At 36.0% G+C, this 27,774-nt stretch overlaps 1 protein-coding gene across 1 annotated transcript in view; it reads right to left on the bottom strand.

The window, feature by feature from the left end:
* The window catches only part of atp9a (ATPase phospholipid transporting 9A), a 70,680-nt gene that overhangs the window by 38,059 nt on the left and 4,847 nt on the right, over nt 1-27,774 (bottom strand). Inside the window, exons 5-18 of the mRNA XM_065285239.1 lie at nt 22,449-22,507; nt 21,159-21,210; nt 18,340-18,434; nt 16,892-16,972; nt 16,719-16,794; nt 16,497-16,573; nt 16,251-16,411; nt 15,939-16,081; nt 12,419-12,531; nt 11,239-11,445; nt 8,625-8,786; nt 4,820-4,912; nt 4,634-4,717; nt 993-1,163 (exon numbers count right to left, since the gene is read on the bottom strand). Of these exons, the coding sequence (XP_065141311.1) occupies nt 993-1,163; nt 4,634-4,717; nt 4,820-4,912; nt 8,625-8,786; nt 11,239-11,445; nt 12,419-12,531; nt 15,939-16,081; nt 16,251-16,411; nt 16,497-16,573; nt 16,719-16,794; nt 16,892-16,972; nt 18,340-18,434; nt 21,159-21,210; nt 22,449-22,507 (1,574 nt within the window). The remainder of the gene's footprint in view (nt 1-992; nt 1,164-4,633; nt 4,718-4,819; nt 4,913-8,624; nt 8,787-11,238; nt 11,446-12,418; nt 12,532-15,938; nt 16,082-16,250; nt 16,412-16,496; nt 16,574-16,718; nt 16,795-16,891; nt 16,973-18,339; nt 18,435-21,158; nt 21,211-22,448; nt 22,508-27,774) is intronic.

Below are 27,774 nucleotides of genomic sequence, written 5' to 3'. Positions count from 1 at the left end.
ATGGGGCAATTTGGTATCTCCAATTCACCTAACTTGCATGTTTTTGGCCTGTGTGAGGAAACCGGAGCACTTGGAGTAAACCCACACTGACACAGGGAGAACATGCAAACTCTTAAAGCAACACTATAGAGTTTTTGCTCTTTGCTCCCCCTACAGGTTAGAAGCGTAATTGTTCATTACCACTGTCATAAATACTGCAGCATAGCTGGCTCTGATTGCAGGGCTCCAGACTAACTTTTTTCACAAGGAGCACAGTGGCCCCCAACTGAAAATTTTAGGGGCACAACCAGAAAATTTAGGGGCACACACCATAAATCAACACGCTAACCAAATATTCACATTTCTACTAATTTCCACTGTATTACTAATAAATACTTTAATGATAGATGCAGAAAGTACAATGTGCTGTTTCAAATTTAGTGTCACATTTTATTGTGCACTTTTGGAAAAAAAGTCAAATTTACTGGTTGCACATGTGCGACTGGATGCAAAATTCAGTGGCACACTCTCAAATTTTAGGGGCAAAATGCCACCATTTGGGGGCAGTCTGGAGGCCTGGATTGGATTGTAGGTCTGTCGTAAAGCAAGTTTTTGTAGTTTTCACTCGAACTACAGGACCACGACCCGACGGTTGGAAACTTCTTTAGTGCGGTTTTGGCCGATAGAGAGCTGCAAAGCGAATGTGAAAGTGCCATTCACCCTGTTTCGAGTGGATGAACGACAAACTTTTTTGGAGACTTTATTTTAAGTTAAAAAAACTCTTTGGTGTTGCTTTAACAGGAAAGTCACCTGACATAGCCGAGGCTCGAACCGGAGACCTTCTTGCTGTGAGGCAACAGTGCTAACCACTGAGCCACCCCAGTGCCTAGTTTAAGTCATTTGGGACACAGCTACAGTCCAAAATAAAGATAACCTGCATTTTGGTTTGAAAAGACGACATGCCAGGTTAAGAGCAGTGTAAAAAGCCCTTGTGTGTAGGGTGTGACTCTGACTTTGATGCCAGCGTTGCGCAGTATCTCCAGTGTGGGTCTGACATCGGCCTGCAGTTGGTCCTCCACTCCAGTAAGACACAGAAGCTCCATCTCCATCTCCAAACTCTCAATCACAGTGGCAACCTTCAGCGAGCGATCGTGCACGCTCAGCTTGGCCTGGACGTAGCGAGACTGCAACACACATGAACACCAAACAGTTTATCAGAAATCTGTGATATACAATTTTGCATGCAACATCACATGCAAAACTATAACTTCTGGTATAAATATACAGTAAGTTTGGGGTTTTTATGCAACTGATTTAGACCACTTTAAAAAGCCAATTGTGCATGAGTCATGAATCATGCACGTACTCTATAGGCCCGCTCATGTGTCAATAACTACACACTGCAAAAACGCTTTTCATCTGATGCAGTGAAACACTGTGTTTTACATTCAGTATTTCATAGATGCTGGTACACAACAGATGCACCGAGTGAGAAAGTTCAGACCTCTAAATACTTCATCAGCAGAAAAAAATAATCCTCTGCACTGTCAACTTTACTACTTCATAAATCACACACCCTTATATTGACCCGTGAAGCGCTCGATGCCACGCTGCTGAAGGAAACCAGTGTGCTGTCCTGAGGGTACGGCCCACGGTCCGAGCGAGATAAAGTGCAAACAATGTGCGAGTCTCAAACAGGAACACACTCTCATTGCATGAGTCAGTCTCTGAGTCACCACTACCACCCACCCGCTTACACACAATTACACTGACAGTCCGAGACTATGAGAAGAAACAACTCTTTCTCTATGCGAGTGCATGTGTGTGTATGTGTGTGTGGGAGGGGTAACTGATACACTCTTTCATTTTTAGGGGTGCTCCCGGTGGAAAACATGCTGTTAAATTTCGTTTTTTCAATCACTGTTGACGACGGACGGCTGCTTGGCAACCGTTTAATCCATCTAAATATAGATTTGCACCTGGATATTGTAGCTATAAACACCCAAAGTTCACCGTCTGTGTCATCGGGCCCAGATTTTACATTGGACGTGTACTGGAGAACCGACACTGTACCAAAATTATATATTGTACAAAGCAACAAAATGATCTTTAAATACCTTCCCAGGCCCAACATTACGTAACACTAGATTTTTTAATCCGAATAATGCAAGCAAACCTGATGCTAGGATCATCTTTTTATATTAGTTTATTAAATTATATTGAATTACACTGGAAAATATGACGTTCTTATTTAGTATTTTTTGTCTTGTTTTACGTACAAATATATAAATATGTCTTTATTCATAAATATTAAGAACTTTTAGATATTTTTACTAAAAAAAACAAGACATAAATACTCAGAATTTTTTTTCAGCTTACACTGCAAAAAATTATTTAAGAAAAAAAGATTCTTAGTACTTTTTTTTTGTTTTCAGTAAAAATATCAAAAAATTCTTAAATTAAGATGCTTTTTCTTTATGAGCAAAACGACCCAAGAAAAGTCTAGTTTTAAGATCAAAAATATAAAATTTAAGTGATTTTGTGCATAAAACAAGCAAAAAAAATCTGCCAATGGGGTAAGCAAAAAAATCTTGAAATTTTTTAACACTAAATTCAAGAAAATTTCAAGAAAAAAATAGCTTACCCCATTGTCAGATTTTTTTGCTTGTTTTATGCACAAAATCACTTAAATTTGATATTTTGGGTCTAAAAACTAGACTTATTTTCTTTCGTCGTTTTGCTCATTAAGAAAAAGCATCTTAATTTAAATATATATTATTTTTACTTAAAACATGACATCATAAGGAGAGCCAAATTTCAACGACCTATTTTTTCATGTGCTTGTAGAGAATGGTTTACCAAAACTAAGTTACTGGGTTGATGTTTTTAAAATTTTCTAGGTTGATAGAAGCACTGGGGACCCAATCATAGCACTTAAACATGGAAAAAGTCAGATTTTCATGCCATGGCCCCTTTAACTTGCACCTTGGTTTTCTCGTAAAGCTCCGGGAAAATCATTTTGTTATATGCATGCAAAACTCAAGAACCTGTAAAATCAAAATAAATTACGCCATATAAGAAATAACACCATGTCTGTAGTTTTTTATTAGGTTTATTATTACCAAGCCATATCAATAAAGGCTTTTATACTGTTTTAAGAGAGTGCCTTGGAGTTTTTTTGGTTTGGTATACTAAGAAATAACACTAGTTTATAAAATGAATCAATGTATATATTTTATACACATTGCATACATTATATATTACACACCAATAATATACAGTATATTTTAGACTGATATATGTTTGATATATGCAATGCGACTATTGTGGATGCAAACATTGCGAAGTTAACTCTATGTTGCTTTATATAAATGCAATGCAAATGTTATTTCAGTTTTAGTTTTGTTTTAATGAAGTATCAGTTTATAATTGTACTACTGATAATTGTTTAACTCATATTTAGTCCTATATTTTATTTGATTTCAGTAGTTTTTTTTTATATACATAAAAAACCCTGTAATGTGGTTAGTTACATGGTCAAAAGCACACAGTTTTATTGTCTTCCAGGTAAAAATTGTACGTCTGATCGCATATTTCACTCATTTATGTCTGTTACACAAACAGTGTGAATGAGTTACGTGCTAAAGTTTAACCCTTCATTATTATATAAGCATAACAAAAGTTCTCGTCTCAATGTCAATCTCAAGTCATCTGAGAGTCAAATGGCTGCCAGCCAAGCTGTAACTTCCTGATGTGTAAACCATCTGTGAAATCCTCAAGGACATATCATACAGCTCGACTAGATCTTCAACCCAGGGTACATATGTATTTTTATTGTATTTGTAGGTCTGTGTTGCCGGCACCAGGGCTCCATGTGTAACAGAATTATTGTGCATGTAACATTTATAAAAGGCATAAAGATAGAGACGCACAACATTCCATTTTCCACCGATACGATACCGATGATGATAATACCGATAGTTTGATGATTATATTAACTAAATTCCAAAGATTACATTTTCTAAATGTTATTCATGTTATACTTTTAAACATTAAACTAGTGATGTTTCTTTACATTGTTTATACACAGAGCTCAAATTCATTACATTTTCTTTTGATTGACAGGATATACCGAACATGACTATCAGGTGTTTTTGTGTGAAAAATTGCTTATGTCGGCCTCTGCACTGTATCAGTCGTTATATCATGCATCTCTACATAAAGGGCCTAACTTTTATGTTCTATTTTTCATGCCACGCTCAAAATTGCTTAAATCACTTTCTTTCCCATTATGACATCCAGTTTGGAGTTCAGGAGATTGTCTTGACCAGGACCACACCCCTAAATGCATTGAAGCAACTGCCATGTGATTGGTTAATTAGATAATTGCATTAACGAGAAATTGAACAGGTGTTCCTAATAATCCTTTAGGTGACTGTATATAACACTGGCCTAATGGTTTTTGGATATTTTACTGCAAATATCCTATCCTCATAGATAGATTCACACTTTTTTTTCATATGAAACCCCCAACAACTTCTAAAATCTCCATCATTTTTCAAAAAATAAAGCTAGCATAAATATTTAATTTGTTTAGAGATAAACAAATCAGAAATGTTTTCATTATCTTAATGACTAATCGCTGGCAACTTACCTCAAAATCTTGGTATTGTTCTTCTGTAAGTGATTTCTTGGCCACCACCAACACCCGCAGGCCTTCCCTGGCCATATTTCCACACTGATAAAGACGACAAAAAACAAATTCTCAACGTCAAGCTGACGTCAACGTCATTCGAATTACATTTTGCATTTGTTTATGTTTGAGAAAGCGTTTGGTCACCTCTTCCTCCAGCCAGTCATTGTATTGAACGATTCCGGCCATCACGACGTCTGCACCCTTCATGTAAAACGTGATCTCTCCGGTGGATTCATCCTGTCCCAAACAAAAAAATATATATCATTAGGTTTATTGTTATGACTACAGTACACTCGGTTGTCCAAAACACATTATTTCAGACATTGAAGAATATCAGGCCCGTGTCAAGAATAATGTGTTCCCAAATATTTTATGATACTCATTCCATCATGGTAAACAGGAAAACTTCACAGGTATGCAGGACAGTCTATGCCCGTTTCCATAGCAATGTGGGAAATTAATTTTGGCTTTTCTCGATGGTCCTTAAAGGTGTTTTAAAAGGATTCTAGAGAGGAAACTAGGTTCGGTTACTGGTTTCCTGAGACACATTTACAGGCTTCACTCCAAGCCAACAACAATAGCACACAGCTCATACGGGGAGAGAGTTAGTCATCCAGCCCAGGGCAGGGTCACAACTTTCTCAGATAACAGCAAGTCTAGTCATGTAATCTTTAGGCTGATCTTCAATTTTGATATACTGCATTCAAGCATTGTTGACGAACTATATTTTTTACATTTTCTAGGAATGTGAGTATTGCTCACCAGTGCAAAACTCGTAGCCGTTCTGCTAGGGTGTTTTTAAATAATTATGGTATCTAAAAGTGTTATCAAAGATGTTGCTATGGTGTTATGGGTAGTTGCTGACCATCAAATAAGCCCTTCACAAATCTTAATGATATTCTGGGCTTTAAACATGACTCAGGTGCAACTTTATTAATTATTTATTTATATAGAGCTTGTTTGCATGAAAGAAGAAGACACCACAGAAAATGGAAAATTGTTAAATATTTGTGATCCTTGACCACAAAGCGTTTTTTTTTTAATTGATACATTTTTTGAAAGTTGAATAAATAAGCTTGATGTATGGTTTGTTAGGATAAGTCAATATTTGGCAGAGATACAACCATTTGAAAATCTTAAATTTGAGGGTGCAAAATCAAAATATATATATATAAAAAATACTTTTAAAGTTGTCCAAATGACACATATGACTAATGATAAATAAATTTTTATATATTTACAGTAGGAAATGTAAAAAAATATCTTAATATCCTAAAGATTTTTGGCATTAAAAATATAAAATTTATAATTTTGACCCATACAATGTATTGTTGGCTATTGCTACAAATATACCTATGCAACTTATGACTGGTTTTGTGGTCCAAGATTACATACAATATACACACTGCAAAAAATGATTTTCAAGAAAAAAAAATCTTAGTATTTTTATCTTGTTTTCAGTAACTGCTTAAATTAAGATGCTTTTTCTTGATGAGCAAAACGACCCAGTTTTTAGGCAATTGTTTGCTTGTTTTATGCACAAAATCACTTAAATGTAATATTTTTGGTCTAAAAACTAGACTTATTTTCTTGGGTCGTTTTGCTCATCAAGAAAAAGCATCTTAATTTTTACATATTTTTACTGAAAACAAGACAAAAATACAAATACATTTTTTTCTTGAAAATAATTTTTTTTGCAGTGCACAGCAAAAAATGACTTTCTTACTTAGTATTTTTGTCTTGTTTTTAGTACAAATATTTAAAAATTCTTATATTAAGATGCTTTTTCTTGATGGGTAAAACGACCCAAGAAAATTTTAGACCAAAAATATCAAATTTAAGTGATTTTGTGCATAAAACATAAAACATAGGCAGATTTTTTTGCTTGTTTTAGGCACAAAATCACTTGATATTTTTGGTCGAAAAACTAGACTTATTTTCTTTCGTCGCTTCGCTCATCAAGAAAAAGCATCTTAATATAAGAATTTTTAGATATTTTTACTGAAAACAAGACAAAAATACTAAGAATTTTTTTTCTTGAAAATAATTTTTTGCAGTGTGACATTATGTACTCGGGCTGCATAGCCCTTACGAAAATGAACCACGGTTTTACTACAAATAAAAAAACCAAAATCATGATGACCACACTTTTACTATAATAAAACAAAGATTAGGGAAGCGTACAGGTCCATTAGAAACCTGATGATCCATGTCATTCCGAGTGATTTAATGTAAGCCAGAAAGACTAAATTTTATATTTTTAAACAAAGGAGTTAACATGTACAATGCAGTAGTTTGCTTATGGCTGGTTCACACGGCAGGATAATTAGGCCGATTTTAGCCCCGATTCAGCCCTTCCGACAATCTTAAGGATGCTCCGATAATCGTAAAATAAACTGATCAGATATTCTTGCCGTGTGTGGTGTGTTTAGACTGCTCTCGTCTACTCGGAAGCACCTCGGGACCGCTCCGATCTTAAATCGGTGATATCCAACATGTTGGATTTTTTTGGCCCGATTTCTTCTCGTGTGTGGTGTCTCCCGGGGACAAACGAGCACGCAGCCTGTGGACTGTGACGTGTAGCCAATCAGAAAGCGAGGTGACGAGGCAGCGAGGATGTACCGGGAAACAAAATCACGGGTCACAACAACTCACATCCATATCACGATGTAGCAAGTATAGTCCATGCTCCCGTTGTCTTGTCTCCGCTTCTTTGACCATCGCCTTTTCTTTTGAGAACGTTTTTTGTCGGTTAAAAACAAACTGCAAACTATCGCCACTGCATCCTCTTCGTCCGCCATGATTGTTTACTCTGAAATCACGTTTGATCTCGAGAGATTTTGCGAGATTTCCCGTCTGACCTGGGACTGCTCGGGAGTCAAATCGGTTCGTGTGTGATGTGTTGATTTTGCCATGTGGTGGCGCACCACTAACTGTACGACCAAAACTGTTAGACCCGCGATGTTTTATCGCCGTGTGTGGGGTCTGTCAGGGTTGGAAAATCGGCCGACGATTTAAAATTCGTACCGTCTGAACCAGCCTTTATATGTGACCCTGGACCACAAAACCAGTCATAAGTAGCACAGGTATATTTGTAGCAATGGCCGAAAATTCAATGTATGATAGATTTTTGGGGTGAGCTTTTGTTTTATTTGCAGGTGTGATCAAAAATGTGCAGTTTTTTGGTGTGTCCTTTAAAATGCAAATGAGCTGATCTCTGCACTAAATGGCAGTGCCGTGGTTCTGACATCACAAGGGGAGCCAAATTTCAATGAGCTATTTTTTCACATGCTTGCAGAAAATTGTTTACCAAAACTAAGTTACTGGGTTGATCTTTTTCACATTTTCTAATTCGATAGAAGCAATGGGGACCAAAATATAGAGAAAAGTCAGATTTTTGAGATGTCCCCTTTAAGATATTTTGCAAATTCCTACCACACATATATAAGAAATGTATTTATCATTAGTAATATGTGCTGATAAGGTCTTCTATTGGACAACTTTAAAGGACAATTTTCTCAATATTTTTTTATATTTTTTTGCGCCATGAGGTTCCAGATTTTCAAATAGTTGTATCTCAGCCAAATACTGTCCAATCCTAACAAACCATACATTAAGCTTCTTTATTCAGCTTTCAGATAATGTATGAATAAAAATGTACCCTTATGACAGGTTTTGTGGTCCAGGGTCACAAAACTTGACTAGTGACCTAAACAATTTTTACCTAGTATAGTGAAAAAGTATAGTTGGGTTCTCCAGCAAGTCTTTCCAGATACATTTATGTATGTGGAATAAGCTATATAGAGACGTACATCGCATTTTAAAATACAAAATTGATTATCTACCGGCATACCTTTGGAATCAAACCCACAACATAGCTGTTGCAAGCACAGCGCTCTACCAGTGGAGCTAAACCCAAATTAAGGAGGCTTTGTGTTGTGATACTCACACGCACTATGATGCCCATGCGTTTGCTTTCGTATGTGAAAGGAAAAATCTGCAGTATAGTGAAGTTGAGGATTTGTCCACTAGGTGTCCTCAGCTGCATGGACGACTGATCTCTCCCAACCAGAGTCAGACCTACACTTTCTGTCCACTGAACCAGAGAAACCTAGACAGAGAAAGAAATCAAAATGTTCTCAACTTCTCCTCAGTTTCATAAACAAATGTTTTTGAATAACCGGATGTGCAACAACAGGATGCGATTTGTGCGGTCTCATTTGTCAACGCCATAAGAAAATTACTTAAACATGTCGCATAGAAAACAAAACAGCAAAACAAAGTGGAAATCAAACAGGCGTTTTGCTTTACATCCTGAGCTGTTTCCTGTGAAAGCAAACTGTTTTGGATGTGCGGTGCAGAAAATACAAGTATGCAACACAGGAGCAATTATAAGTGCGTCTCTTCTGGGAACACGTGAAGATAAAGGGAAACCACATGCCATCCATTAGTGCAATGCCAAAGGGGGGTATATCTGGGAGGCAAAAGTTATTGCCCAATAACTTCCAGACCAAGGGTTACAGAGATCAAAAACCCCGATTTCTAATGCCCTCTCTTACTAGCTGCTAATAACACATCTCTCTCACAATATCCAGATGGGCAGACCGCTGACGGACCTCGCTTTTATAAAATAATGAATGAGGCTTATCTATGGAGCATAAAGAAATGTTGACGCTACATTTAAACTATTTGATAAGAACCTGAAAAGTTTAAAAGTCACATTAGCCTTTGATAAAGGAAAGAAATATGTTTGCGTCAACGATTTCATGCTTTATTCAGGGCTCGAAATTGCAACCATTTTGGTCGCATATGCTCCTGAAATTTAATTGCCGCGACCTCAATATATATTTGGGAGCATTTCTGCGAGTGCAAATGATTGTTGTGGTGCTTTTAATTTCTTTACGAAAAATTTAACAATTTAACTTGAGACGGATGACTCAGTTTCGTGTTGTTTTTAGCACACGAATACATGGAGTTCATATTCAGAGGCTAAGCTGCTGTCAGTGTTCAAGCACATTTCATTGTTTCCTTGAGAAATGCGATCGTCAAATACACAACGACAACACATCAAAATAAACGTCCGTGAAACGTAATGAGGTTGACATAAATATAATAACTACTGTATTGTAAAATCTACTTTTAAAATAATAAGAAATAACACCCACAAAATATTTGTAAGTTAGTTTTTTATGTAAACAAAGTTTTGTTATGCAGCACTGTGACAAAAACTAAAAGTGCAATGTTTTACTGAAAATTATTTATTTATTTATTTTTTTGAGTATTTTAATTAGTATGCTGAAGTTGTAATGCTCCTATAATTTTCAATAAATGCTCCTTAATTTTTGCTGGTGCTCCTAATTTTTTAATTGGGAGGACCAGTACTTAAAAAGTTAATTTTGAGCCCTGTTTATAAAACTATTATGAATATTTTTCCTAAGCACTGTGACTTTTTCTACTTCACACACTGAAAAAAATGATTTTCAAGAAAAATATTTCTTAGTACTATCGTCTTGTTTTCAGTACAAATATCTAAAAAATCTTAAATAAAGATGGTTTTTCTTGATGAGCAAAATGACCCAAGAAAATTACTTAAATTTGATATTTTTGGTCTAAAAACTAGACTTCTTTTTTGTGTCGTTTTGCTCATCAAAAAAAAGCATCTTAATTTAAGCATTTTTAGATATTTTTACTGAAAACAAGACAAAAATACTATGATTTTTTACTATAATTTTTTTCTTGAAAATAAATTTTTGCCGTGCACTAAATAAAAAAATCAAGAAAAATTTGCTTACCCTATTGGCAGATTTTTTTGCTTGTTTTATGCACAAAATCACTTAAATTTGATATTTTTGGTCTAAAAACTAGACTTATTTTTTTTCGTCGTTTTGCTCATCAAGAAAAGCATCTTAATTTAAGAATTTTTTGATATTTTTACTGAAAACAAGAAAAAAAAACTAAAAAATTTTTTTCTTGAAAATAATTTTTTGCAGTGTAGCTTTTGATAAAAAAGAATGTTTGCGTCAACGATCTTATGCTCATTTTTGTGCCAGTCTTTATAAAACTATTATGAATATTTTTACGAAGCACAGTGACCTTTTCTACTTTACACAATAAAAATGCATTTGTTTTTAATCGTATGACACGCCTAGTAACACAACAAAACTACAGCAGATTAGTTCACCGATCATGTCCTAAAATGGTTTAGTTGTGGTGGGCTACAGAACGTGTGTTTAGTCACACAGTCAGTCTGGTGGCTTTCAGTGATTCAAAGCAAACCAATAATAAAGCAAACCATGATGCCTGCATAACCACAGCACTGATCATAGCGTGAGTCACGTGAAACCGCTCGCTCCTGGCACATGTGAATCTGGATTCGGCGTCCAGACGGTATCAAATGTGAGGCGGCACATCTGCCAAAGTGATCGACTATGATCTGGCCCCTGTGATTCAAACCTATTTTTGCTGTGACATCATTTATGAGGAATAAAAGTCATGAGTCATTTGAGAGTTGAATCAGTTTAAAATAAAACAAGAAACAAAAAATTATATGAGTATAGTAGTACCTCATCTGGACTGGATGCTTGATAAACCCTACAGGTGTCTTCATAATGTTGTTCGGCCTCGGCCTGGTCTGTCACACCGTTGGATTCGTACACCGGGGTCACGTTGTGCACCAGCGCGATGGCCTTCACTGCCTCGTGCACTCGACTGCTGATGGTCTTCCTCACTTTGGTGGCAGCTGGGGCACGGGAAGCCTGGTCTTGGGGAGGCTGTGAAGATCAAATGTAATGTGATGGTCTATACCAGGGGTCTCCAACCTCCAACAGATAAAACAATCTGGAGGGCTACTTTTTGATATTTATCTACTCAAAATGTTTTTGTTTTACTAGTTGATTTTATTTTATTTTACTTATTGATATGTTTTATCATTGTTTAAAATGTTAACATACATGGAAGAAGTCAAGCAAATATAAAAATATGCATTAAATAAATATTACAATTTAGACTATTAATAGAATGTGCTTTGGCGGGCACCTCACAGAGTCTTTGTGGGCAAACTGGTACCTGCGGGCATCATGTTGGAGACCACTGGTCTATACATTTAAAGGACAATCACGATAAAGGAAAAAGCTAAACATTCTACTTTGTTAAATGAGACTATGATTAAAGGTTGGCTAAATAATTTGTGATTGGGTGTCTCTAGCTGTGTTACCATTAAATATTTAGCATTATTTTCTAAATGTCTACTTCTCCATCTACCCATAAAATGACCCTTGTCTATCTATATGTCGACTAATAAACACTACCAGATGTGATACATATATGAACAACCACCTTAACATTTTGCTTCTATTTATATAGCACATATTTCCGAAGGCTAATGACAGAGTTCATAAGTTCGTATATTAGCGATTAACCTCTGCTTCCTGTCTGAATGCCCTCTGGTGTCAAATGAACAATACATGTCAGTCAGAGGTGAAAAAGACCGGTTTTATAAGGACTACGGGAAAAAATAACATGAGTGCACAAGCAAATAACACAGTGATGCCTACACGTGTGATGCTAAAGATGTCAATTAACAAATTTAGCTAGTGGCTAATCCTTACATGAACAAAGGAGCAACGTATAATTTTGTGATCCATGTCCAAATACTAATCTCATAGTACACACTTATCACTCGTGAAATACACACTTGCAAGTATGCAGTGATAGTCAATGGAAGTCAATGAATGCATGAAATACCTGAGTATAAGCACTGAACACGTGGCTCTGCACTTCATCCATTGAGTCCATCCCGTACGCCACGGTCCCAAGATGAAGTCGCCTGAACACCATCTCATTCTGAGTAAGGGTCCCTGTGAAAAATATTAACATTAATCTTATCCTGACGAAACCGACAGATCTGCTAATACAATTTCATTTCTTTTTTTAATGCCTTTACAGGTTTGGTTGAAATTTGCTGAAGGATATCCTGACCGGAATTGACTGTTATAAAACTGTGATGCCTTTGGTTGGACTGCTGTGGGCTTTGGTAAGCCTTATGGCAAAAACTGTAGACAAAAATTCATGCCAAAATGGATGCAACCAAATGCAATGCAAACAATTCGACAAAGTTGATTTAAAAAGTGTTTTATTTTTCTTTATGTTAATAAATGGATTGTCATATCCGAAGTTTATTTTTGGACTTTTGAAAGTTTATTAATTATTTTAAGCCAAAAGGAAACTGTACGTCGCAATACATGCGTGCAAAACGACTTAAATGTGCGCCAACAACAATATGGTTATGTTAATTCTTAAAGGGACACTCAACTTTTTTTGAAAATATGCTCATTTTCCAGCTCCCCTAAAGTTAAACATTTGATTTTTACTGTTTTGGAATCCATTCAGCTGATCTCCGGGTCTGGCTCTTCCACTTTTAGCATAGCTTAGCATAATCTATTGAATCTGATTAGAGCATTAGCATCGCTTGATATTTTTCCTCTTTAAAACTTGACTCTTCTGTAGTTACATCGTGTATTAAGACTGACGGAAAATTAAAGTTGTGATTTTCTAGGCCGATAGGACAAGGAGCTATACTCTCATTCTGGCATAATAATCAAGGACTTTGCTGCCGTAACATGACTGCAGGAGGCGCAATGATATTACACAGTGCCCGAAAATAGTCCCCTGCCATTGAAAGTTACCAAGGGGATGTAACTACAGAAGAGTCAGGTTTAAATACAAAAAATATCGAAACTCTTTGGTTATTTTTGAGCGCGATGCTAATGGTCTAATCGGATTTAATGGATTATGCTAAGCTATGCTAAAAGTGGTAGCGCCAGACCCAGAGATCGGCTGATTGGATTCCAAAACGTTAAAAAATAAAAAATGTTAACTCTAGGGGAGCTGGAAAATGAGCCTATTTTGAAAAAAAGTGGAGTGTCCCTTTAACTCACACGCTGCGGTTTACAGTCATGAAAACAAATGTACATGACCTTATCGTCATCTTTGCTGAGGCACAATCTAAAATATCTAAACAACATTCATGAATCCACCAGAGATTATATTTGGCAGCATGTTTTAACGTTCAACAGCTAAAAACAAATTGTTCTGAAACTGAAAAATATTATTGTTCTTAATTTTTTTATTGTTATAGTTGAGGTGTTAACTCCACTATTCTCGGCCACACCACCGAATGTTATCTTAGCGAAAACGTTGTTTTAACGATAACATAATTTTGGCAATACCACATTTTAAACGGTATCGTAAATTTAACGATACCATGGTTTTAACAATAACATAATTTTGCCGGTAACATGATTTTAACGATAGCATATATTTGACGTTAACATGATTTGAATGACAACTACTTTTTTTGACGATAACATGATCCCCCTTTTTGGACGGTAACATGGTTTTAACGATAACTTTTTTTATCGTTAACGTTATTTTAATGATAACATTATTTAAACAAAAACTATTTTAATTTGCACGTGTATCGCAGTATTCACAAAAACTTTAACCTTTAATGGCATTAACCTATTCTGTAGTTTTTCTTTAAAAATAAAATAAGTGAAAAAATTTAACTCCATAGTGTCATCTGCCTTTTCAAATATTTGAGCACTTTAAATTTGATTGGCTGTCAATGGTTTATCGTTCATCAGTTAGAAAAAAATACAAAGAATACCGTTCTTTGTATCTTTATCCTAATAGTTGTGGTATGAACTTCAATTTTCTTTTTATTTAGGACAATTTTTAAAAGGATATTTTTAAAATATATCCTAGAGCCATTAACACTTTAATGATAACATTAACTACATCAATAACTATATTTGCGTCCACACCACCGTAACAATAACGTTATTTTAATTTGCTCACATGATGCCGCAGTACTCACGAAAAACATTAACCTTTAAATGTCATTCATTATTTCTGCAGATTTCCTTTGATAAAAACTTTTGCAATTGTTTAATGTCAGTTACATCACTTTTCCAATATGTGAGCACTTTAAATTCAAATAGATTAGATTGGCTGTCAATGGTTAATCTTCTTCAGTAAGAAAAAAATCTCTTTAAAATCTTTTCAAAAAATATTGTTTATCGTTGTAGTTGTGGTGTGAACTCCGCTACTCTTTTTAAATTAAAACGACTTAAGTTAAAAATCATTGTCTATTGTAAACAACTCTTTAAACAAAGAACGCATGTTCTGTAATGAACACTACCATATCCTTATTAAGAAAAGCATCACAAACTCAGAAACAGACTGCTCAGAGGGTTAACTGTTCTGTTAACCCCTAACAATATTTCCAGATCGACATGAACTTCCTCTAGCCAAAAACACAAGGGAAACAATATTAACACTAATGGCTTGTTAATGACAAAGAGCTTTGGGTTCGTTTCCTTACACCTCATGCTCTTGCCGCTCTTAAACTGAGCCTTCTCCTAGTATATCATTCCGGCGTCGCTGGTCTACCTCGTACATTACGACGACCTCTGACCCCTTTCATTCACTGGATCAGTCAAGCTATATCAGCATCCATGCAGGAACAGGGCTATAATTTTGCAGACGGTCAAACGCATAAATTTGGGAGGGGGGAACGCTGAAGGTTTTCTTTATTAAATCTGTATGGTTAACGGAGGCGTGTATGTTAGGATGGGAACCTTCAGATCATCTCTGATTTAGGGCTTTAATAAGTGGCATGTCTGGGCTCACGGCACACAGCTTTAAGACCCTCGACGATATGTGTGCTACTGGTTCAAATCATAAAAACACACTTCAACGCCATCAGCTCTCTTCAATTCTGCATCTGTCTATTCAGAAAAACCCTGCGTATCATGGATAATAAATTTTACCATAGCAAACACTTAATTCATAAAAAAATTAAAATTCCTTTACTTAAAGGAACAGTATGTAAGAAATTTATATCAATTAATCATAAAATGGCCCTGATATGTCACTAGACATTAAGAAATCATTTTCATTTCAAATACTTATATCACTGACAACAGTGGTCTGGCCAGGATATTGTCATTTAAAAAGTGGAGTTGCAGCCCTCAACTGATGTTGATGTTGTCATTTTGTGTATTGGCCACCAGTTGTGTTATTGCAGTACCAGCTTTAGCCACAAGTTTTGTGATTGCAGTACCAGTTTTGGCCACAATCCTACATACTGTTCCTTTAAGTCACTGTATGATGAAGTTCTTACACAAGCTGTTACAGTTTGTTAGACACAATACGTTTTTGGTTACTGTCCATAGAAAAATAATAGAAATGGTTATAATACCAGTTTTGTCTGTAAGGAGATAAGAGATACGGCCCAGCTGTTCTGGTATGGTGCTTGCTCTCACGACCGTCCCCGGGATCTTTGAATCTTTCTTGATCATCCAGCTGAACACCATTTTCCCCATGTCCAAATTCACACGCAAACTAAAAAAAAAACATGACAAGTGTAGCATTACATGGTTGTTTTACCAGAAAATGATTCAGAACTTTGCCACCCATCTGAGCATCAGAGCTCAACACTTCACAGCACATGCCCTAGACACCAGCTATGAAAACTGGCATGGATTGTTCAAAAGATAGAAAGAAGTCTTACCTGATGGGCACGATGTTGGAAAAAAGCAGAACGAAGCGGAAGATTTGGAGATACCAGCGGCCGGCAAAATGCTGAAGAGCCACCATGACCAGCGACACTACGACCAAAGCACCGAACAGGATCTTCGTCAAGCAGTTCACCTCCAGATCAAACAGTCCAATCTAGAAAATATACATTCACATTTTTAGTTTTATTGTGTGACACAGTACTTATTGCAAGAGGCTGTCGTGTGCTAAAAAACATTACCTTATGTCTCGGGTTTGAGGTGTTCATCACACTCCTCAGCTCTTTACCGGTGTAAATCACCACTCCGACCACGGTGCCTTTGAATATGCAATTCAAATTATAATTATTAAATGTTGCAATATATCAAGAGCAGTGTTACACAACTGATGCCACTTTTATTATGCAAAAATGATACGATGTACAGTTTTATTACTATTGCAAGTGTTATAATTTGCAGGTTACCAGATGCAACGACAGTACTGGCCCAAAGAGTGTTTTCAATGCTGAGACTCTCATTGACCGGAGGATCTCCATCTTCCTTTCAGGTCAAAACAGTGAACATTACCTTTTGATCATTTTAAGGTCAGATAAATATTTATGTATGCGGTTCTGTCAGCACAAATTGACAAACTTACTCTGGTGAAGGTACCAATAAAGTTGTGGATGTCAATGTTTGGCTCTTCAGCATAAATGTACGATCTGATCTGCAGTAGATCCTGAGAAAACATAACATTGTGTTTTAAAGATGTAATTAGTCACAAAAAATACAACAATATTGTATTTATTAAACATTTCAAAGTACAATACTTGGGTGTGCATTATTTTCTTATAATTCATCAATTATTACTTACATGGGTCAATGACGTGACGTTAATTATTTTGTGTCCGAATGGTTCAATTAAATGTTAAAAAGGGTTAAAATTTCAAAATAAATTTGCAGATTACTTGCATACATTCACTTTTTCGTGGACCAAGTCTAAAATTTCTGTTTTATTTCATTTTAAAAGAATATTTGGGGGATATATGAAAAAATGTCAATGTGGTGTAACCAGTCTGTGTCAATTGGTGTAACTAGTATTTTTTTAAATTAAAATATAAATTTATTTATAAAAATGTGGAATAAATCAAGTTTAGTGTAATATGATTTTTTTTTAAATACCTTTTTTTACATCATTTGTCAAAGATTATTTAGAAATCAGAGCTGTTTTCAGCATATGTCAGGACAAATATTACAAAAACGCATATGTAGAAATAACTAATAAAATGATATTTTAAAAATATATATTTTTAAGATTTGATGATTACGCTTACATGCCGTCAACGTGGATAAAATATTTAAAATTTCTCATTCTTTGGCGCAATTGGCGGTTACACCATTTGACATCTTAGGTCCATTCAGTCTTTACCTTCATAAAAATGGTGCAAATGTAATTTTTTATTGCATAAAATCAATAAAAATGTCCATTGAAATAAGCCTGATGTGTGCTTTTAAAACAAGTTTTTTTTTTGATTTTTGAATTTCTCATCTTGTCAAACGTTTTTGTCACTGACCCACATAATAAACACCCCCTTCCCACCGTGCCGCATTACCACCTTGGGTGTGCATTATTTTCGAATATTCAACAGCCCGTCATCAATTATTCCTTACACATTTGTGTTTTTTTTTTTTATAATGCATACCCATGAAACATTTCCCAACCAATCAGAATAAAGCATTCAACAGCCCTGTGGTACAAAGCTGTATATTTTCAAACAGAGAGGAAATATTTAATTCATCATACGTATGATTGCCTCGTAACCCTTGTGTGATTGTGACATTTCACACAAGGCTTTGACTTGCAAACATTAATTCCACTTTCTAAAAAATACATATTTCTTTTTATTCAACACTATCAACAAGATATTCATCGTATAACCCAATTCATTCTAAAATGACAAAGATATGAATTTTGGCCAACATCGCTCACCCCTACTTTAAAATAATGTGCACTTATTAATTGGGCACAATAAAATCATCAGAAAAATCAAAGTAAATTAGCAAGTATATAGTCTTTTTAAGTAAAGGACTAATAAATAAACTCACTGCGGCTGTGGGTAATCTCTGCGTACAGGCTACTGGGAGGCGCAGTTTCCAATCCGTCTCTCCATCCAATTGATCAGTCCTCAAAAAGCAGGAGCCTTTATGACAAAAATAAATCTTAATATATTTTTAAAGCTTTAAAGACAGGCCAAAAGTCAGCTTTTGATTTTATATTCCTACGCAATCTATTTGAAAGCATTTCTAAACACAAAATTGTACTGTAATCCCTCTCCTGAGCTCTAGAGGGCGCAACAGTTCCATTCACATTTGTTTATTTAAATTTATTAGGCATTTCTGATAAAGCTAGTGTATCTCAATGTGCTGTATATAGACAAATAATTGCATAAAATAAATCAAAAAGTAAAATACCGAAGTTTAGTCTTCTAAACTCAAATATGTTAATATTAGAGTAGTTTTGATTTGCTACATACTAAAACAAAACTAATATGATATAGCCGTATGTTAAATCAACTAACAATATCTACCACATTTTTGGTGTTTAAACTAGTTATGCACCTTTAATTAAATCGGTTCTTTGGACAAATAGCACAATAACAAAACAGTTTAGTATTTTTTTTTACCAGCAAGCACAGCTTAACCCCTGAAGCAGCTGTACTGCTATTAAAACATGTCACCCACCCCCGCCCATTTAAAGATATGTCCCTCTGCTTTAGCCATTCAACCCTGGACTCTTAATAATTGCCTAATGGTGTCCATCTGCGGGGCAGATAACAATGCTCCCCTTCCCGGAAAACTAACACATCAACTACTGCCGGCTACTTCCAACCCCCAAGAAATGAAATCTCAACCAGGCGGAATTCCAGTGTTTCTACAGAAGCCCTTAACGGACAAACTTTTTTTACTAAATTGTCTCTGTCAACTACCATAACTTCTCAATGCTTTTCAAAAGCGAGGGGTGAGCAGTGGACTGAGCCGTTGGTTGTAATTCACAACCTCACCACTGGATGCCGCTAAAATTTACACACTGCATCTTTAAAGGACTCCACTTTCTTAAAAAAATCTCAATATTTGCCTCACCCCCATGTCATCCAAAATGTTGATGTCTTTCTTTGTTCAGTTGAGAACAAATAAATTTTTTTTAAGAAAAACATTCCATGATTTTTTTCAATTTAATAGACATTTATTCCAAAAATTTACAGTTTCAATGCAGTTTAATTAGCCGTTTCAACGCAACTTTTTCAGGGGACTCTAAACAATCCCAAACGAGGCATAAGGGTCTTATCTTTCAAAACGATTGTCATTTTTGACAAGAAAAAAAAAGTACATTTATTGTACTTGTAAGCGCGATCTCACGAAATGCGTAATCACATTGAAAGAGCACGCATGACGTATGCGAATCTACCGCCTTATTGTTTGCAAGTGTGGAGAAAGAGGACTGTTCAGACATTGTTGTGCGTGGAATGATACTAATTAATTTCTTTGTGTCAGTTATTGTTTAAAATGGTCCTCAAGTGTGAGTTTCATATATTTAAAGCATGACCTTTCCACGTAACCCATAATGATGCATTACGTTAGCGCGATACAAGGCTGGTGCAAGACACGAATTTGTGGTTTAAAAGTGCATATTTTTTATTTTTCTTGTAAAAAATGACAATCGTTTTGCTAGAAAAGACCCTTATGCCTCGTTTGGAGTTCTTTGAAGCTGCATTGAAACGGCAATTTTAAACTGCATTTAAACTGTTGAGGACCAGGATTTTTCTTGTGTGGATTAATCTTTTAATAAAAATTTAATGCTTAAATGTTACTGCGTGTTCACACCAGACGCGGTAGAGGCGGCAAAAATGCGCTATTCGCGTGTAGTTGGACAATTGAACATTTTGAGTTTACTCGCTTCATTCGCGCGTGAAAGCCACGCGTGAAATTCTAGTCATCTGAGACATTCACATGGAAATTCAAGTAATAGGAGGGGCTTCTGTGACTCCGCTCGCTTCATGTAATCACATCACTACTAGAGCAAGCTCCTGATTCCTTATCGCGGCGCAAATATCCGCAAAAGTTCAGATTTTTCAACTCGCGTTTTACTTACGGCAACGCACAATTTGCACATACCGCACCGCAGGATGCCTTTTTGCGTCTTTGTATTGACTTAACATGTAAATCACTCGCGCTTGGTGCCTCTTCCGCGTCTGGTGTGAACGCACACTTAAGCTTGATTTCTGACTTCTGAGAAAAGTTGAATGTGCCGACTAAAATTTAGGTATAAAACACAAATTCAATTTGACATTCATCCCTACTGTTTAAAATTACGAACTCTCTAAAAAAGAAAAAGTCTGCATTAAATCACTTCACAATGTTGGATGATATTTCAGACAAACAGAAGTTGCTAAAAGTATATACATATATATATATATTTTTTTTTTTTTTCAGATTAAGTTCAGTTATTTAAAAAATAAACCAAATAAACTTAGTTAATGTTTCTTACTTAATATAATAATAACACTCCTACCATTACTAATAATTCTATTTGTTTATTAAGTTTTCTTCATTCCTGAAAGTCCTGTGAATTTGTTTGTTTTGGGCATTCCTTTGATTTTCTGGGACAGTCTGCATGCCTTTAAATTTGAAAGACAAAAAGAATGTCATTCCAGATAAGATTAGATTATTCCCTGACACAGGATCAAAAAGAAAAAATTCCCAAAATCACAATGCATGCCATCTTTCTGGGCAATTTAAGCGTAGCTCATTAAATGACCCAAGATTTAGACTAATCCCTCCATCTCCACACAGTCGCCCTCGTGCTCGTATCGTTTCCCCTGTGTTTTTGTTTAGGAACTTTGGATGAATGACCGACAGATGTTTACCATTTCTTTCAGAAGTCCTCAGAAAAATCATGTCAGCTGGAACACGCTGGTTCTGCAAAGAGTTTGAAGGGAGAGATAGAGAGTTAAAACAAGATAAAATATAAAGACACAAACCCAAGTATGCCGTCAACAACGATCACCTCGGTTTAGTTGTACAGGCTCTATTTGGCTTTAATCTAGTCAATTACCAGTATTTGGCCTGTTTAAAGAGGACAGCCGACAGCAAATCATTGGGTGGTGCCCCGTGGCAGCTCTGACCGGGACTTCCACTCGACCTGACCCTCGCTTCACTCCCGGCTCTGTTTGTAGTTATTCGAAGGTGAATTCGCTACGCTATTAAACTCGGCAGATGTTTCAAAACATCGGATGTGACTTTGGTATCTCAAACGTTGGCCCCGCTTTTAATCATTTCAACTTTTACTACAGTATATATATATGCAACACATAACCCACGCATAACCTTTGAATATTCGAGCCAATTGGATTCTCCACAGATTATGGATATTATAGATCAAACGTATTACACCGAAAGTCTGACGTCATGCCAGAAATCACATACGTTGCAATTTCTTGTCAGAGTCGCATTTCACCCCTAAATTATATTAATATTATTTATCAGGAGTAAAACTATCAGTTCTAGATCTTTTAATTAATGCTTTTTTAACAAAACCACATTGAGCGCAACATGTGCAAATCGTCTCTCTGTGCAAAATCAACATATTTAAGAAAATTGGCCGGTGGGTAATTGGAGACCGAGGAGGTGTCTCGAATTTCATGCTCTCAGACTTTGTAGTGGGAAACGAGCATCGCAATTCCCTCACAATAGGCTTCAGTCTGCCCGGTAAAGAGGCAACTGTTGAACAAAAGGCAACACTAAATACCAGAATGGAATTAGGAAGGATTACTAATAACCAACCATTGGCCTCAGGTCACATGCTTCAGTCATTCAACATGATTGACAGCTAGTCTCTGCATTAAATCCTCATAGACACTACTCATCCATTATGTTAATAAAACATAACCTGCGTATGACTGGTAGATCCATTAGAAACAGGGCAAAGACTTATGCATGAACCATATTGTATAACGTTTTATTTTGAACATAGTATGCATGAGGAACTCATTTAAATTTTACATATAAAGCATGTTATGTCTTACAGGTCTGATCAGAGGTCAGATTGCCGTAATCTCAAGGGAAGATAAACAGCTGAAGCATTGAGAGAGAGATGAGAAGCCGTTTGTCTAAAGATCTCAATTCTTAACAATGACTGAGCTTATTAGCAAACCAACCTTTTCAACAAGGATAAGATCTCCAACCTGGATGCCACTGCTTTTTACCTTCACCGTTCCTGCAGAGAGAAAGAGAGAGAGAGAAGATTGACTGATGCATTTCAAAAAAAGTGTGAACAATGAGGTTGTTTCATACATGAAGATTTAAGCGTGAACACATTATTGTTAAATATCAGACAATCACGCTCTCAAAAAAAAAAAAAAAAAAACACTCAGGCCCTAAATCCTGAGAGCTGCATTCTGATGATCTGTCTCATCGACTGATAACTGGGGACAAATTTTTATTTTTATTTTACAGTCATATTTCTTAAAATTATCTACAGAAATAAAATACAAGTAGAAAAATAATAATACATTTTTTTTTTTACAAAAATTCACATTTCAAAGACAATGGGGATGCAAAAAAATCTAAATATTGAGAAAATTGCCTTTAAAAGTTGTCCAAATGAAGTCCTTAACAACATATATTATTAACAATAAATACATTTTTTTATATATTTACGGTAGGAAATGTACAAAATATCTTTATGGAGCATAATCTTTACGTAATATCCTATTGGTGTTTGGCATAAAAAACAATAATTTTGACCCATAAGAAATAAAATACAAGTCTTTTTTTTACAAAAATACAAATTTCAAAGACACTGAGGATGCAAAAAAAATCTACATTTTGAGAAAATCGCCTTTAAAATTGTCCAAATAAAGTCCTTAACAACACATATTATTAACGATAAATAAATTTTTTATATATTTACGTAGGAAATGAACAAAATATCTTTATGGATCATAATCTTTACGTAATATCCTAATGTTTTTGGCATAAAAAAAACAATAATTTGACCCATACGAAAAAATATACAAGTAAAATTTTTTTTACAAAAATACAAATTTCAAAGACATTGAGGATGCAAAAAAATCTAAATATTGAGAAAATCGCCTTGAAAATTGTCCAAATAAAGTCCTTAACAACACATATTATTCACAATAAAAGCATTTTTTATATATTTACGGTAGGAAATGTACAAAATATCTTTATGGAGTATAACCTTTACCTAATATCCTAATGTTTTTGGCATAAAAACAATAAATGTGACCCATAAAAAATAAAATACAAGTAGAATATTTTTGACAAAAAACAAATTTCAAAGACATTGAGGATGCAAAAAATCTAAATATTTAGAAAATCACCTTTAAAGTTGTCCAAATGAAGTCCTTAACAACACATATTATTAACAATAAATACATTTTTGATATATTTACAAAATGTACATAATATCTTTATGGAGCATAATCTTTAAGTAATATCCTAATGTTTTTGGCATAAAAAAACAATAATGTATTTTTGGCTACAGCTACAAATATAGCTTTGCAACTTGTGACTGGTTTTGTGGTCCAGGGTCACAAATGTTTTATAATCCCCTATAAAAGTCTAACATAAAACAAATCAACTCAAAGGATCATCTATTGTTCTCCACCGATGGCCCCGCATCTGCATATTTCATGACAAACCTCCAGTGAAGATTCAAATATTTAAGCCTCCTTTAAATCCCCATTCAGATTTGTGAAAAGCTCTGAGTGCATATGAGATTTCATTTGTTTTTAGACAATACCCTCCTCCTCAGCTTTACAAGAACACAGGAGAACCATCTCTCATTCCATTGAGAATGACAGGCTAAAATTGTTTGGAAAAGGTCAGGGACCTTTCACCCCTGCAGAGACCTTTACCAATGCATATGTAAGGCATTAGCACGTATGTATATGTGCATTCTTTTGGGGATAAATGACATTTCAATTCCTGCAATAATGTTCCAGATCCATGCCTGACATATATAAAGTGTATAAATCACATTTGGTGGCATTATCATTATCATCACTGTCTAAAGACAACCAGCAGTTGTGTTTACTCAATAACATGTAAAGCTTTATCCCCCCCAAAATAATTTAAATCTGTAGCAGGTAGAGAGGTTGGTCATTTGCTAACTTCCAGAATCCGGGAAACACCAATATTCCTTTCCGGAAGGTGTGACCTGTGACCGTAAATCCCACACCCAGCTTTAATGGTGCAGGTCTTAAAAAAGGAGTGAAGGAGAGGTTTAAATATGATGAACTTTGATGTTTTTATCCCTGTTGGTCTGGCCATGGCAATCATCGGCCCTCCCAGGCTGCTAACAAATGCCACAGCTCTGCTCCATAAGCCTTATATGGAGGCTGTTAGAGAGACGCATGCATACACAGAGTTTATGAGTAAAGAGAGACCGCAAGATCAAAGGAAAATGTGTGATGGAAACGACAGGAGGTTCTCTTGGTTTTTATTGTCACATGCTTTTCATCCCCCACTATATGATACAGTTTACATCCTTACTTCAAATTAAAGACAAACAGTAGCCTCCTTAAGGCCGTGTTTACACCGGGTATTAAGATGCGCTTTGGTCGATTGGATCACAAGTGGATGACGGTAAATACAGGTGTATACAGGGTGTGAAACGTTTTGAGCTCGTTCACTTTCGACCACGTTCAGAGGTAAACATACCGTATTGCATTTATGGTGTAGACGCTCATGTGGTCGAATGTGTTCGAGCAGCCACAAAAGATGGCCTACTCTCCACCTACTGATCCAATGTCTGATATTTCAATACAATGTTTTAACATCGGTCTTTAGGCTTTTATTGATAAAACTAAAGCGGCCGCTCTACGCTTCGAGCATGTCAAAGTTGTGCAAGCTTATTTCATCAATTAGGGGGCGTGCACACCAAAGCTTTAACGCTGGTGGCCAGCGTTTGTTTCCAATTGTTTCCAGTGGAAGCACAGCGTTTTTTAAAAAAACCAGCAGCTGGCGGGTTTTTTCGCGCAGAAAGCCAGCACTCAGCGTTTTTCCATGCTCAGCACTGAGCGGCGAAAGTTGAAAACTATTTAAATTTGAGTGAAAAGCTCAGCCCATCAATGTCAGTTCTCACACGGCCGACCAATAACAGTGGAGGAGGTGGCGGGACAAATATCAATATCAAAAATACAAGCGGCGCATCGTACAACAACGAAGAAAGCTGGTAAAACTGGCATTTTTTGCTGCGTTTAAAAGCTTTGGTGTGCACACCCCCTTAGTCTAAATGTCTGAGAAAACCCTTACATATACATGTAAGCGGTACTCTTACATGATATTTTAACAACTCGCCCATAGACCATCCCCTCAAAGTAATCAGGACAGAAATGGTTAAAAGTGGACAAAAGAGACGGATTAGAACTAGTGGTGTAACAATACATTGTGCGATTTTGCTTGCTATGCTTCTCAACAGATGGCGCTCTCGTGCAGAAACTCAATATGCGATACAGAAGAAGTACCAAAGAATATTTATAATGATTATGTTTGACGAGTGTTGCTCAAACCCACAGTGATTTTAGATTGATAAGGACTTTCTAATGATCAAATTAGGGCTGTTCCGAATACCATTTTTTGAGCTTCGAAGCTCTAGTAGAAATTAAATCGAATATTCGAAGCTTCGGAAGGAGGGGCTGAACATATTTTTCTCTTTAATAAAGGCAGGAATCTCTGTGTGTGTGTGTGTCTGTCTGTCTACAGTTTTATGTGGCGGATGTGTTGCTGAGGACCCAAGGGAGTGTAGTGCCTTTTTTTTTCGTGCAATATGGACATGTGACACGTTTCGAATTAATAAACTTTAAAAATACTACAGAACAGCGCAAGCCGGAAGCGGCGTGCCTGTCACGCGTCCTGCGAGAACAGCATTAGTGAAACAAAACACAAGAGCAATACTTTTAATAAGGTAGCCTAACATTTTTCCAACAAACAAACATTCCCGTATCAGAAATAAGCAGCACAGTTATTACTGACAACGTAAAGGGTAGGCTATTTAAATAAAACAATGAAAATAAATGAACGAAGTTCAACAAACTGTAATAAAACTAGCATACTTTCGAAATCAAGTTTATTCATACCACTTACACCATCCAATATGTTATTTTATCAGTAGAACAATAAAGAAGATATTTTGCAGAAACCCCAGAACTCTGTCATGCAAGTCAACCGATCCGCACACTTTAAGAGCTTAAGCATATATATCCAATCAAAAATAATCCCCCATAACTCTGTGTGACATATTGACGTCTTGTGAAGCAAATCAATCAGTTTTTGCAAGAAACTGAACGTTATTTACAACACTATTAGCGTGAATGCCAAAGCAGGAAGCGTGCTTTCTGTTCGAGGCGATCTCTTCAACTGGTGGCGTTTGGTGGCTGTTGGCTATGGATGTTGGTCTCTCTGTGCCACCTATAGAGCGGGAGCGTGAAGCGCACTTCCTGCTTGGCAAAAGCTCCGCATTAACACTGTAAAATATTTAAATATATATTCGAATCTCAAAACTGAAAATCAGTCAACCCACGGAACGAATATTCGAATATTCTGGTCCAGCCCTAGATCAAATAGACGTAATACACGAAAGAGCAGTACATATTATCACCCTGGTGATTCAGAATCAATATGGGCCAGGTATTACAGTGTGAAATATGGTTACACCCCTAGTTAAAACACAATGTATAAAGGGATCAGATTGATCAAAACGCATCCTAATACTAGGTGTAAACAAGCTCTTAGATGATTTTGCATGCTTTAACAGCCTTCATTTAAATAAAATAGCACCCAAATTGTAATTGGGCTGCTTTTGTAAAATGTGCAATGATGCGGCAGTATAGTATAGTTACATTTTTACACATTACACAAATTTTGTCAACAGAATATTACACGCCTACTGTATGTGCACCATGGGATTTTTGTAACCCAGCATACTTTGTACACACAGGTCGCGCATACCGAAGTATGTAGTATGTAGGCCAGGAGAGCTATGCCCCATTCAGATAACAAGCAACACACAGCAACAAAGTGTTATGGCCGCACAAGCGACAGTGACCTTTGGCGACCGGATGGAGCGCAAACAGCACAACGTTCACGCAGTAAAGTGGACAGTACTCATTTGTATATAACAACCAGAATTAGAAACAACCTCAATGAAAGAGACGTGCGACACACAGTGAGTGACAAATGTACCTGAATTGCTATTTGTCGCAATGCACATGAGTCTAATGCCCGTGTACGCGTGCGAGTCAAATTAACTATGCTTTGCAAGGCTGTGTATTCGTGTACAAAAAAAAAGGAACTATACTTCCAGCTTTCTTCCAGTATAAAAATAAAAAACGTTCTGCCTTTACATTATGAGAAATTACAAAAAATATAAACAACATATTTAGGGGTGCACCGATAAATGCCGATATACAATAATAATACGTGTCCGATAACTATTCTGAATTGCACAGCCGATAT

This window comes from Paramisgurnus dabryanus, chromosome 21, assembly GCF_030506205.2.
Source record: "Paramisgurnus dabryanus chromosome 21, PD_genome_1.1, whole genome shotgun sequence".
NCBI lineage: Eukaryota > Metazoa > Chordata > Actinopteri > Cypriniformes > Cobitidae > Paramisgurnus > Paramisgurnus dabryanus.
The sequence above is the reverse complement of the archived record's forward strand: the minus strand, read 5'-3'. Positions and strand labels throughout refer to the sequence as shown.